The sequence below is a fragment of the Mytilus galloprovincialis genome, chromosome 5 (genome assembly GCF_965363235.1).
Source record: "Mytilus galloprovincialis chromosome 5, xbMytGall1.hap1.1, whole genome shotgun sequence".
NCBI lineage: Eukaryota > Metazoa > Mollusca > Bivalvia > Mytilida > Mytilidae > Mytilus > Mytilus galloprovincialis.
The window spans coordinates 63565987-63580190 of NC_134842.1; the positions used below are offsets into that span (position 1 = coordinate 63565987).

Below are 14204 nucleotides of genomic sequence, written 5' to 3' on the forward strand. Positions count from 1 at the left end.
TCTGTGCACCATTGGTAGCAATGGATGCTCAAGTTCCTCCAGGTTAAATTCTAAAGAGAACGAGGGTTATGATCCCCAAATACGTCGGGTCTTATTCGCATCACCCCCTGGTTTCAGGGGAGTAAAGATTAACATTTTTTATATTATAAAACACTGAATACATAGGCCATACTATGTATCATTAACAGTCAAGCTCGAACTGGTACCAATTCAGAACCGGCCACTCAGGGTAGACATGAGATGGTCTCAACAGAACTTCCTGCGGTACCGCAGGAAAGTAAAAACCTAATATGATCCGACGTACAATTACGGGAAACGATCATAACCCCTTAATCTTGCCACTTGAGTGTGTCTATACACACTCACCAGAATCCCCCCCCTTTTCCTACAACCTAAAGGTCCATTTAGGTGAACTAGCTAAGAAGGCATTATTCTTTGTTAATATGTTTGAATCTTAGACAATCATATTTTTCCTTTTGTAATAGCTTTGTTATAAAGGTGCTGTTTTTGAAGATATCACTTCTTTCGTTGTATTATCCATGTTATATATATATATAATATATATTTATCATCATAAAACGCATTATTTTAACGGTAATACATCCACTGATAAACCGATCATGAATTACCAATGGGTTTACTAAAAGAGTTATCTCGCCTTAACCGGCTTAGTTGAACAAAAAGTATTCTAAAGCACATATGTTTGGAACTTGTTAAATATTTCTAAGAGATATAATGCGATAAATCAGGAAGTTTCTTCATAAAAATAAACAGTATAATCAATAAAACTGAACATCTGTGTACACATTCGGAGATTTGGGTAATAAGTTAACTCATGAGACTGATTGGTCACTGCAAAAGTACAATGCAAGATGGTCAGTGGTATGCCATGAATCTACTCAATTGCTTTGTTAATCTGTAATATGCACTAATATTAGTTTTCCATTTTCAATTTTATTATCCTCTACAAAGTTTACGAAAATACATTACCTGTATATATAATAAGTGCTATCCTAGGCACTCCTTCAAAGTCGTGTACATTTGTATATGCTAATCTATATATTAATTTTAAACAAGTAACGTGACCAATATTTTAGAAACCAAGGGAGTATAGAACGTACACAAAAAAAAAAAAAATAATCATATCAATCAATACATAGAAAGTACCACATATCCTGTACTAAAATGACTAAATTGGCAATCACATGCATTCCTAGTAGTACTTAAAATTCGGATACAGCTAAGCAGTATGTGCCGCTTTTTTGGAAAGTTCAAACTTGAATAGTTTTACGTCGAATATATTTTTTGACCTAAAAGAACTAGGCGTTTCCTGTACTAAATTGGCTACCCCATGCATTCCTAGTAGTACTTAAAAATTCGAATACATGTTTGGAAAGTTCTATCTTGAATAGTTTTGCGTCGAATATATTTTGTGACCTAAAAGAACGAGGTGCTAGAGTAAAATTCCATGGTATTACTTTAAGTAATGGATAGTTGATTTATTCCGACTAGAATTAAAAAGATTGTGTCCATCAGCTTCTAGATAAGAATGCTAAATGTTCCTTTTGATAGAAGGGAATAGATCAAGAGTATTTGAAATAAATTTAAAAATTCATCGAGTTTCCCATCTGGATAATATGCGTGTTCGTTTGTAAAAGTCCTTAACAGTAACTTATATACCGCATATTTGTTTTGTTTCTAAAAATAGATGTGGGGAAGCCCATAGTTCGTGCCGACATGTAAAATAAATATGATAGTAAAATACAAACGTATTAAAACATCAATGTTCACATATCTGAGTTAGATAAGACAATCAAAAATAATCTACACAATACATGTACATGTATCATGTGTATATATACAATAAAATTATCGCACTTCAAAGTAAAGAGGATGTTGTGTACAATGCTCTGTCTGCTGCTTCGTGAGTTATAAAGTAATTTGATAATTGTGTGAATAGTGCACATAATTCTCTTATTTGCTCTAAGTTGACTTGTTGGTAAACTAATTGTCCTGTCCATGAGCATAAGTAAGCTATTTGAAACCTATACAGACTATTGCTTGTATAACTATATTTGCTTGTATCACTATATGAACTAATTTATGCAAGTCAGAAAATTTAGGGTCGGGCTTGGTATGTAGGATTCAACAACGTAAACATGAGCTCTGCAAATCTCTCACAAGTTCAACTGACGTGATATTTCATATCAAAATCAAATATCAAATTTAATATAAGCATATTTTACAACAGGAACACATGCATAATGTAAATAGCTAGGCAAACATGCAAAAATTAAAACAAGCAAGATAACAAGAAAATAAACGCAAATTGAAAAGTATAAATATATACATGTAACTGAGAAGCTCACTCGTGTAAATAGAAGTGGTATGATTCAATTAGACAACTCTTCACAGTAGAACAAACGGCAAATAAAATAATAACAAAAGGTCATTTTACTGCATTCAACAATGAGCAGAGCCCATGCCACATTAACTATAATTATTAGTAGTCACTTTTCTGCCTTCATTTATGAGCAGAGCCCATGCCACATTAACTATAATTAGTCACTTTTCTGCCTTCATTTATGAGCAGGGCCCATACTGCATTACTATCAATAAGTCAGTGTACTGCCGTCAGCAACGAGCAGAGCCCAAGTCGCATTAATAACATTTAGTCACTTTTCTGCCTACAACAGTGAGCAGTGCCCATACTGCATTAAACGAAGTCATTGTACTGCATTCAACAATGAGCAGAGCCCATGATACTGCATTAAAGAGTAATTAAAAACCAAAAAGAAAAATGTTAAACAAGTCAAACGAGAAAACAGTAGGCATAATTTATGTACATTTTTTTTTTTTTTTTTTTTTTTTTTTTTTTTTTATATAGTAATGCCGATTTAAGTGTATCAAACAGTTTAAGAAATATTTAAGACTGTACATGTTCAAAGGATTTTCACTTGTAAATATTTTAATCTGAGCCATCGACTCTGATGGATTTAATCTAAAGCTATCGCGTCATCCGCCACAAAATTTGTCTTCTAACTCTCATAAAATTATAGTGTATTTCATCTATTACACGTCAGCTGAGCCATCTAACACATAGTGTAAAATTGTGTATAATAGTGGTAGAATCTATAAAGTAAATAAAGATGAGGAATTTGCACTTATTGCCCTCGTGTGTATCTTGTGTGTAATAGCGCTAGGCGAGTCTTCAAAACGACTGCATGGTTATATAATTTATGTACATTAAAGCAGACATGTAAAAAAGGCCACGAATTAAATATATGACATCAAATTATAATAATAAATAATCCTTTCAGTAATCTTATCTTATCACCATCAGATTATCTTATTCCTAATGAGATAAATATCAATTAGAATAATTATACACCACAAAACATCAACTTTTTTTTTTTTTTTTTATATATATAAATTCAACATACCGAGGGTTAAAGCTCGACGAAATCTGCAAACCGCTGGAACCATGCAGATACTGAATTCTTTGGATCAGTGGCTTTCCTTCTTTTAAATCGTGTTTTCCTTACAAGTGCATCTTGTGCTGTGTGGAATTCTAAACGGGGGCTCCTGGTGTGAAGATTTTGTTCTGCCATTAAATTGATCACCGGTCAATGAGCCACTGACAAATTGGAAGCTGTCCCTGTCATTCGAGCATTGTATAACTTTTAAGGCGAAGATACATTATTAAATTGTTCTAATAAACTCACAAACATAAACATGTCGAAAGAAGCTGGATGTGTTCCTCGTGTTGATGGCATCGGATCGTGTGATGACAGTTCGGTTTACCTTTTAATATCGTCGTTTGCTGACCCTTGCAAATGAAAATCCTTTCTTAGTTTCATTTCAAAATATTAGAATATGATATGCGGATGTCAAAGATTTTTTACGATTGCATTTTTTGAATCTTTTACATATCTACAAGATTGGCTAGTGCAATGTAATGCTGACGAGTCATGTGACGCTGATTGGCGGGAAACAAGAACCGGATCCGAATGAGGCAATAATCATTTCTCTTTAATTAAATTGGTTTATCTTATAAAAGCGATAAACCGTATTATAAAAAAATATAGCGAAATCCTATATTAAAAAAAATGGGATTTATACCCGCGAGCCACCTTTAGGAACTGTTTTGCCTCATCTCAGCAATATTATTACGACCTGATCAAATGATATGCTCCTCCTTTTTGTGACAATATTTTTTTTAAATTCTTCTCACATCGCATTTATTTAAGGCATCATTTAATTTATGACTGTTTAATGCATCCTCTCTTGTGAAAATATTCCTATAACTGCTAACAGTTTTCTTAAAGGTTCCTCTTCTCCAGGCTCATATTTTATTCATTACATTGACTATTGGTTTCGTAACTGCCGGATATTTCTGCCCTATAATCATTATAATACATCCCTCATTCATCCATTGCTTGTCTTATCGGTTTTTGGAGGCATTGATGGAAAAAAAGAGGGGGGTTGGTAATTTGGTCTGGCAGTTTGTTCCAATTTTCTATTCTTACAGAGAAAGAGTGTTTTCGGATATCTGATAAAAACCATTGGCGAACCACTTTGATATTCTATTTGGTCAACTACTTATTATTTATTGTGAGTTTTCTTACAATGCTAAAGAGGACTTGCTTCCTAGTACTAGTAGCCATTTACTTTTTTGTTCAATCTCTCTGGATAACTCATATCTTTGAGGTCTGGTTGCTGTTTAGTTACCCTCCTTTCAACTCATTCTGTCGTGTTTAAATATGCTTGTTACTTGTACTAGTAGCCATTTACGTTTCTGTTCAATCTCTCTGGATAACTCATATATTTCATGTCTGGTAGCTGTTTAATTACCTTCTGTAAACGCCTTCTATCTTGTTCTAATATGTTTTTTCTCTGATATAAATGGTTACTAACCTGATTATTTTTATCTAATGATTCTTTCTGTTGAACTATTTGGCCTACGTCTTTTGTGTCAACTTTTCTGAATCGTAATAATATCTAATACCATTTCTAAAACACATATGGTCAAACTTTGAATTTTACCGATTTTCACCTTAGTAAACAATCAACAAAGACGCATTGATATTCAGATAAGCACGTGTATAACATGTAAAATTAGTTATCGCTATTTTGTGCATTTTTCCTTTTTTGTGATAAATTTTCATATCATGCTACTCGCTTGAGATGGAAAATTAACGCTAGAAACTAAGGAGGCACGTGGCTTTGCTAATGACATTGACATGAAATTGACACGTCGTCATAGGTTAAATAGCGTTCAACAGATTATGATTGGTCATCTCAACTCGATAGCATTTCTCGCTTTCGCCGTACCGTACCACCTCAAGCAAGAAAAGCAATCTCGTTGAGATGATCAACGATAATATATAAATATAGTTAATTTCGATGACAAAGCGACGCTTATAGCGATCACCTTATTTTTACTTTTTTTTACGAAAAAGGTCACGCTAAAGTCGCGGCATACGGAAATAAAGTCAGCGAAGTTTTTCTAGGGAAAGCAAATAATTCAAAAAAAGTTAATTTCCACTAAATTTGGACAAATTAAAGAATTTTCTTGACAAAAAAATTTGTTCATTTGTTTTATAATATAAATAAAGGCAACAGTAGTATACCGCTGTTCAACTAGCCATATGTACACATGTAGTTATAAAAACATATGCATCAATTTGTTTTTTAAATTGAAGTTTCAGATGACTTTAAGCGTTTACATGTGCATTTTTTTTAAAATTAATTTGTATTATTATTAAATTAAATCAAGACTATAACAAACTTCTACAGGATTTATCTTAATAAATAATTTATTCAAGACAATATGCATTGGCATATATATTTAAAGTAGATGATATTTTCAAAAATGTAAAATTGCAGTTTCGAATTATTTTTTTATAATTATGGTTACATATTATGTTATCTTTATCATAAAAATAGCTACTTTTAGTTTTTCTATTTCATCAGCTAACACACACTGGTATGGACAGCATCGAATACCCTAACAAAATTTATAAACCGTAAATTAAGAATAAAACACTCTAACAAATCATGATATGTTAGAATGGTCTGTCATTTAAACGAAAGTAACTTTTATCTATTTATAACCGGTTTAAAGTCCAACAGGGAAGATATATATTTAGATAAACGAATTAAAATGGCGACATCGATTGAAGAAAAAGACGAATTAAGTGAGTTATTAACATGTCCAATATGTTTAGAAACTTTCCGTGTTCCCAAATACCTTCCGTGTCTTCATACCTTTTGCGAATCCTGCATTTCTACGTTCATTCTTTCGTCAGTTACAAAAGAAAAAGAAAAAGGTGGTTTTGAATGTCCGCTTTGCCGCAAGTTGATTCAACTCAAAGGAAACCCTGGTGTTCCAGAGACATGGGCAGAGCAACTGCCCATAAACCATCTGATAATATCGATGATGGACATGAAAGACATTACAAGATCGGAGAAGCTGTGTAATGCATGTCAGTTGAGTAATGGGTCGAAGACAGCCGAGTCTTGGTGTATAGTATGTTGCGAGGCATACTGTACAGAATGTGTCAAAGATCACAGAAAATTCCGAATGACATTAAATCATACAATAATATCTATCGAAGAACTGAAATCTTGTAAAGCCATGGTTGGTAAATCTGGGATTGTTTTTTGTGATGAGCATCCTGATAAGGCCATTGAAGTATTCTGTGATGACCATTCTAAACCGTGCTGTACATTGTGTGCAACAATTAACCACAGAAAATGCGAAAGCGTTACTACCATTGATAAAGCTACAACTGGTATCAAAACAGCATCAAAAACCATGGATCTTCATCAGAAACTACAGCAATTCGGTCAAGAAATTGACAGTTCTCTTAAACTTAATAAGAACAATAAAACTGAGATTGAAACCGAAAGTACCAACATCATATCAGAGATAGACACACTGAAAAGTAATTTTATCAAACACTTAGCAAGAATGGAAAACGAAATAAAAGCAGAATTATCAACTAAAAAGGGAGACATTTTGAAAGCTTTAGAAAATGAAGAGATGGATCTTACCAGTCTGAAATGTACTGTTGATAACTGGAAGAGAATAATGGACATGTCCATCAAACACGGATCGGAACTGCAGTGTTTAACAGAAGTAAATAGGCTTCTTACAAGGAAAGACGAATTGGACAATCAAAGAAAAGATGTAATGTCTATGTTAAAAATGAGATCTTTGGAATTCCAGCCAATTGATTTCATTAAAAAATGTGAAAGTAGTGAAACATGGTTCGGTAGCCTATGTTTATCTGATTCATTGATGCATGGGCCGTCGGTTAACATGCAAACAGGTAACATAGAAATTGTTCACATGTTTGACGTAGCCAATGGAACGTCAGGGAATTCATATGGAAGCGGTTTATTCTTTTGTAATTTCATATTATTAACAAACAAACTAAGTTCTAGAGTTGTTAAATTTAATCGAGAATGTGTCTACCAAAGAAATTACCACATAGTCCATACGATATTACAAAAATAGATAATTTTAAAGTCGCTGTCGGCGCACACCCACAGATCTTTATCATTGACGTAAAAGATATGAAAATTGAAAAGAATTTAACAATAAATCATCAGTTTATGGGAATTCAGTACGTGTGTCCGAAGTTTCCAGAGTTTATAATTGTGTATTCTGGAAATTTAATGTGGATAGATGCATCAAGTGGTTCAATAACACAAAATATTCCAACTGGTGATGATAGTTACTATTTACATGCTTCTGAACGAAATGATTATATATGTGCTACGAAAAACAATGCGGTGTGTAAACATGTAGACGGGAAAGCAAGATTCACGTACAATTGTACTGTTGAACAATTGATCGCCCCTAGAGGAATAGATGTAGATTATGAAGGGAATGTGTACATTTGTGGGTACATCTCAAAGAATGTCCATCAACTCACAAAAGACGGTAAAAGACTGCGAATAATTCCAGCGAGTACATTTGGAATATCCGATCCATGGATTATACGATTCGAAAAAAACAGTAATAGATTTTTATTGACAGATGTGAACTCTGGGAAGATTGTCTTGTGTAAAATTGGATAAACATAGACTAGTTCATCAACCCCGGTTTTACTAGGGGTTCGTGCAGCTAGGTCTATAGTTTTCTATGCTGTGTTTTGTAAACTGTTACTAGTAAATCTTTTTGATCATCTTTTGTTTTAACTGTTGCGTTGACCTTTTGGTTTTCGACTAATGAGTTTGAATATCTCTTATGAATATTTCGCCTCTCTTAGATAAACAAACCATCCAAATTTTCTAAACAGTTTGATTTTGTTTTTGAAATGTCATTTGTTTCTACACAGCAATATAATAAAAATACCAAACTTTAAAGGTAATCCATAAGAAGGGAAATACATAAAAACTGACATGCTGAACCAACATAACGAGTGACGACAGTCACATTCATTACTTGGTACATGCATTTTCCAAATAGATTTAAAGCGATTAGTATAATAAAAATGGATAAATAAGGGTACGTTACATTTTAATTCGTATGCGTTGCTAGTGTAGAAATTGTAACACACGCACACAAAGCCATGCCTTTGACATGTCTATGATTGTAAATATATTTAACTGCTTAACTTCCGGTGCAAATATTAAACAGACTTATGCTAGTATGGATAACATAAACACAAGTAAACAAAAACTGATAAATTTAGATTATCGTACTAAAGAAACCCCGCAGTTACTGAAGAACTTTACTTACTTATGTGATACCAAGTCATCCTACGATCTACTATATATGACACAACAGAAAACCAAAAATTTTGTATTTGTGTTGAAGGTATCTTTACCATCAATTAAAAATCATTACATATAAAAACATTTTTTTTTTCAATTTTCAAACTGATCTAAATATTTAACACGACGTTTTATCTTCATAAAGAACCAAATGTATCATGAAAAGGTACCGGGCAAGCTGAAGTCCGCCTCTGGTGCAGGACTTTCACGCTTTGTTGAAGACACATTTGTGGCTATGAGCTGTTTTCTGCTCTCCGGTCGGTTGTTGTCTCTTTGACACTTGCTCGTTTCAATCCTCAGTTTGAATTTATAAATTACCATTTGTATATAGTAATTCTCAACCAATGTTTAAGATATAGGAGTGACAGATTACTTATGACAAATTCTACTGAGAATAACACTCTTATTTTCTTAAAACCATTGACAAGTTTACGTTGGAGCAAATCTACCCAATGATTACTACTTACAGATGGTGGTATTCTGCTTTTCTGTAGTCACATTCTTTTGACTCATCTCTGAATCTCGGTCGCTCTCTGCTGGTAACATCATCTGGCCGACAGGTCAGTAGGGATGGCCTAACCTCTACTCATCAGCACTCGGCTTCCAGCTCATAACATTTCGGCGATGCCATAATCTGCAAGATGAACGTTCTGCTGCTTCCCCTATGTGTTCAACTAATGTCTTATTTGCCATTCCAACTATTACCATTTCCTGTAGCATCCTCCGTACTGATTATCTAGAACTTCCTCTGCAGCCTTCTTCGACTTGGAAAGGCCGCACTTTCCAACCTTTCTCTCTTCATGTTGTAATCAGCTCTGTATACTTATTCTTCTTCTGGTATGCCTCGTCACATCTCTCTTTCCAAGGAACTATTAGTTCTACTGCTAACATCATCTTTAAAGTCTTTGACCAAACTACAATGTCTGGATGTAGAATTGTCTGCACACATTCTGGAAACACAAGCTTCTTGCTAATATCAGCCCTCATTATCCATTCACTGACGTTGTCCAAGATGAAACGCTTTGTGACTTTGTTGCATGACCAGTATCTCCTTCTCTAACGAATCTATTCTGCTTTGCCTCTGTTGTTTTTGGTCTCTTCTTCCTCCTCCCCACTTTAGGGATATCAGTTAGATGTTTTATGACCTTCTCGTTTCGCCATCGATATCTTCCCTGTGGCAGCGCAACACTTACTGACGGTTAAGTTCTACTGTTTCTGTTTGTCTTTGATTTTCTTCTACTTGTCTTATTCCAGACTGCACTATGCTGCTCTTCTCTTTTGGTGTTGCCTTTAGCCACTGTTGGAAATGTGTCATTCATAAGCACTGTCTACAAGTACAGGTGTCACCCACTATGTATTTGTGAGGATGAATTCTTTCTGCCGGATCCCCTGCAGTTTTCTCTGACTATTTTCGTCCGGTACTTGTCTCTGAGAGTCATAACAAATTGCTCTTTGAGACCTTGTATCAAAAGTTAATGTAAAAGGGTATATGGATTTGTGATGATCGACTATGAAGACATATGACTGTAAACTTGGTGGTACTCCTAGCTATTTTCTGAGTTGACTGTTCATCTTTCATTTTATGGCTTCGACTGTTGTTGCCGTAATTGCATAGATCATGAGAAAATATCTCAACCAATGTTTATATATCCCAGCTTAACTTCCAAGGCAATCAATCCACTCTTGTCTACCTTATAAGCAATTCTGCAACCTATGTTCGAATTGTAATCACACTGTTTTTGTCTTTTACGGTGTCATCAAACCATATTCCAGGACACCTAATAGAGTTTTGTAAAATTGTTGGGTTTCATCACCTGGGATCTTAAGCTGGAACTTTGTTGTAATTTGACCCTTCCTAAATATCATTGATATTGACTTTCTTGGCTTAAATTTCATCCTGGACCTCTTGTTTTTTTTTCTGCTGCCTTCATTGTGATATTCATACTCATAATGAATAGTATCGGTGAGATGGTACAACCCATTACTATTCATTTCTGTTCAACTTCTACCATACTGCTGTGTGGTATGGATCCATATACTATACAACTGCCAAATTCGTATTTCCTGTCTTCGCCTCATGTATGAGTTGGCTTAGAACACATGTATGTTCTACACACATACTAAAATGTAATGCGTTTAGTACTTACGGAATAAAATGTGCCTCCATTTTTTTCATTCGGCATAGTTATCAAAGTGCGTGTGGGCAATGATCCAAGCGCCGAGGAGAAAATTTCCGGGACTGAATGTTTGGCTCTACCTTGACACCATTTGCGAGTATGGTCTCGAGAAACAATGATAGTCCTTCGGAAAGGGACGATAAATGGCTGATCCGTGTTAAGAGAGAGCCATATATCTTGCACGTAAGAGACTCCCTTGTAGATTTCGAAAAAAAGCAGGCCAATGCCGCTAAAACACAGCACTCGAACCCTCAAAGTGGAAAGGGATTTATATAAGTTGCAATAACTTGTTTTCCAAACCACTATAAATAAATATGTTTAATCTCAACTAAAAAAAAATTCATCAGAACACCTATTTATGTTCCGAGAGCCTTAAAAAAGGAAGAACAAACGTAAAAATGCCAATTTCATCAACGGTATTATGCCATTTCTTGCAAAAGGAACTTCCTTACTTAATTTTAGTAAAATTGCACTGAATGATAAAGAGATCAATTGTAAAGTTTTTATACATCAAGAATATTTTGATATTTTTTTTTATTTGTGAAAAATTTTAAATTTCTAATAACATTTTTTTTAATAGACCCAACATACGTTGGTTAATCATTAAGGAAATCAATTAACAGAAATGACCAAATGGTATTTCTAGATGCCGAACTGATCATACTAAACAGATCATACAACCGTAAGGTTCAAAAGGTGAAATCTATAACCAAAATGTACCTTGGGATTACAAGCTAAATACTAGTAGATAATCATTGTATTGATATTAGCTCAAATCAATATTTCAACATTGACAATGTTTAAAAAAAAGATATCTTGCGGTTTCATGTTTAAAGGAAATTAAATTGTATTTAAAACTCTAAATATGTTGTATGAATCTAATATTCTTATCAAGTAATGTTAGTATTAATATTAAACTAAAAAATCTGTACTGTCAGATATTTCAATTTAATTAAAACCATAGTTAAAGTATAAAGAAAGACCTGTTTGCCTTAATTTTAAACCTGCACTAGTTTTTTTGTGTTCAATTGCTGGATTCCCAACTTATTCGCTATTCAAAGCTCGCAGCTTCTATTCAGACTTTGTAAAACGTCATCATATAGTGTCTGAATAGAAAGTTGACAAGTCAGGTGATATATGTCAAAGAACGTCTCGTCCTTTTTCTAGAAAGAAAGTTCATCGAAAGGCACCAAGATCTTGTTGATAAATATTCCGTATCAACTTCACAAATAATAAACGATTTTCTTGAAGTATAGATTCGTTGTTTATCATCTTGATAACGTGTTATAGTATTCTTTGCGATGATTTGTATTCATATTTCATTTACTTTTTAATCTGTTTATGGTTATATTCATTTTACGTGGTTCTGTACTTTTAATTCTAACATACTTTTGTTTGTTTAACCCTGTATTCCAACATTCTCCATGTGAAATTATAAAATTGTTTTGGTTAAACATTGAACGACAAAATTTGTTCCTATGTGACGTATTAATATTTCTGACGTCAGACACGCGAAGCAATGAATATGGTTTAATTTGATAGATGATTTTGTGCTTTTTTTGTAAAATTGTTTGTTTCAAGATTGTAACACAGTGATGACTGCTGTACCCACATTTTGACTATTTTATTTATTATGTCTGTTTTGTACACGCATTGTTGTAAATATAACGGAATTTGATGGGACTGTCGCAAAAGTGAGAGGTTTAGCGCTATAAAACCAGGTTCAATCAACCTTTTTCTTCATTTGAAAATGCCTGTACCAAGTCAGAAATATGAAAGTAATTGTCCATTCGTTTTATGTGTTTTTGTCATTTGATTTTGCCATGTGATTAGGGACTTTCCGATTGAATTTTCCTCGGAGTTCAGTTTTTTTGTGATTTTACTTTTTACATCACGTCATGGTAATATTGTGCTATGGTCAATTTGTGTATTCTTGTTTTTCAATTTTGCTTATGTGTTTTGTGCATATGCCCTTTTGTGTTCCTTTGTTACATAAAACGTGGCTTTGTACTCATGCATCCCGGTTTTTTTTTAACATTTGTACCTATTAAGTCTGTTTGTTCACGCATCGTTGTCATTATAATGGAATTGTGTGCAACTGTCATACACGTGAGAAGTTTATTTAGCTATACAACCACCATTTTCTACAGATGAAAATGCCTGTACCAAGTCCGAAATATGACAGTTGTTATCCATTCATATTTCACACCGAACATTCCTATTATTGTACTAACACCGAACATTCTGTTATTGTACTAACACAGACCATATTTTAATGATGATCACACCGAACATCCTCTAATTGTACTAAATAAAGGCAACAGCAGTGCACTGGTATTTAGAAGTCATAAATCTATTGAGAGAAAACCATTTCGACACACAAACTAAACTGATGGAAACATTCTAACTAAATGAAGAAAACAAAGGAACAACAGGAACACTTAAATACAAAAAAACCATCAAAAGAAACAAAAGCAAACGCTAACATAAATAGAAACGAACTATTACATAACAACTGCCATATTCCTGACTTCGTGCAGGACATTATAAGAGCATAATGCTTGGTTGAACCTGGTTTTATTGCTAGTAAAACCTACCGCTTATATGTCAATGTTAAAAAATGTCGCTAGAATGACAACACTACTCGACAGCACAAACAAACGCAAGAATACCCATCATAGAAAAACTCACACAAAAATAAAATAATATTCGACACAACATGCAAACCGCAGAACAGCAACGAACATGATGTTCCAGCAACGATCATCAACGACAGGCACCACAGGACATCACGGATAGTGGCGCACTTTAATACGTAACGACCATGCAATCAGTTCTAACAATTTTCATGATCATTACGGTAATGAAAGGCTATTTTCTTTTAATCATTTGGACTACAAACGGTAAGACCTACCGTATTAGATTATCCAACCGAAGCAATAGACACACAGAAAACATAAGTGTGTTGTACTAACAATTAACATTCAGCATGTTTTATAGCATTGTAAAGGGAACACCAGTTCTTCGTTGATTCACCTCGACTCTACCTTTTCCCTTCAGATTCGCTACTCAACGTGCTTTGTCCTGTCCAATAGCCAGAGTTGGGCACGACTTAATTAAAAAGTCTTTTAAAATACTTTTTGTCATTAATGCTCTTCAACTTCTTTTCAATCATTTCACCCTTCCAACTTAAATAATTTAGCTTTAAAAACATATTTTATTTGCTCAAAGCGAAAA

General features: G+C 33.9%; 1 protein-coding gene across 1 annotated transcript; it reads left to right on the plus strand.

Moving 5' to 3' along the window:
- Nucleotides 1-6289: 6289 nt before the first annotated feature.
- Nucleotides 6290-7803, plus strand: LOC143074643 (uncharacterized). Its single transcript, XM_076249999.1, has one exon. The coding sequence runs from the start codon at nucleotides 6440-6442 to the stop codon at nucleotides 7523-7525; it is 1086 nt and encodes a 361-aa protein (XP_076106114.1). The 5' UTR covers nucleotides 6290-6439; the 3' UTR covers nucleotides 7526-7803.
- Nucleotides 7804-14204: the final 6401 nt, after the last annotated feature.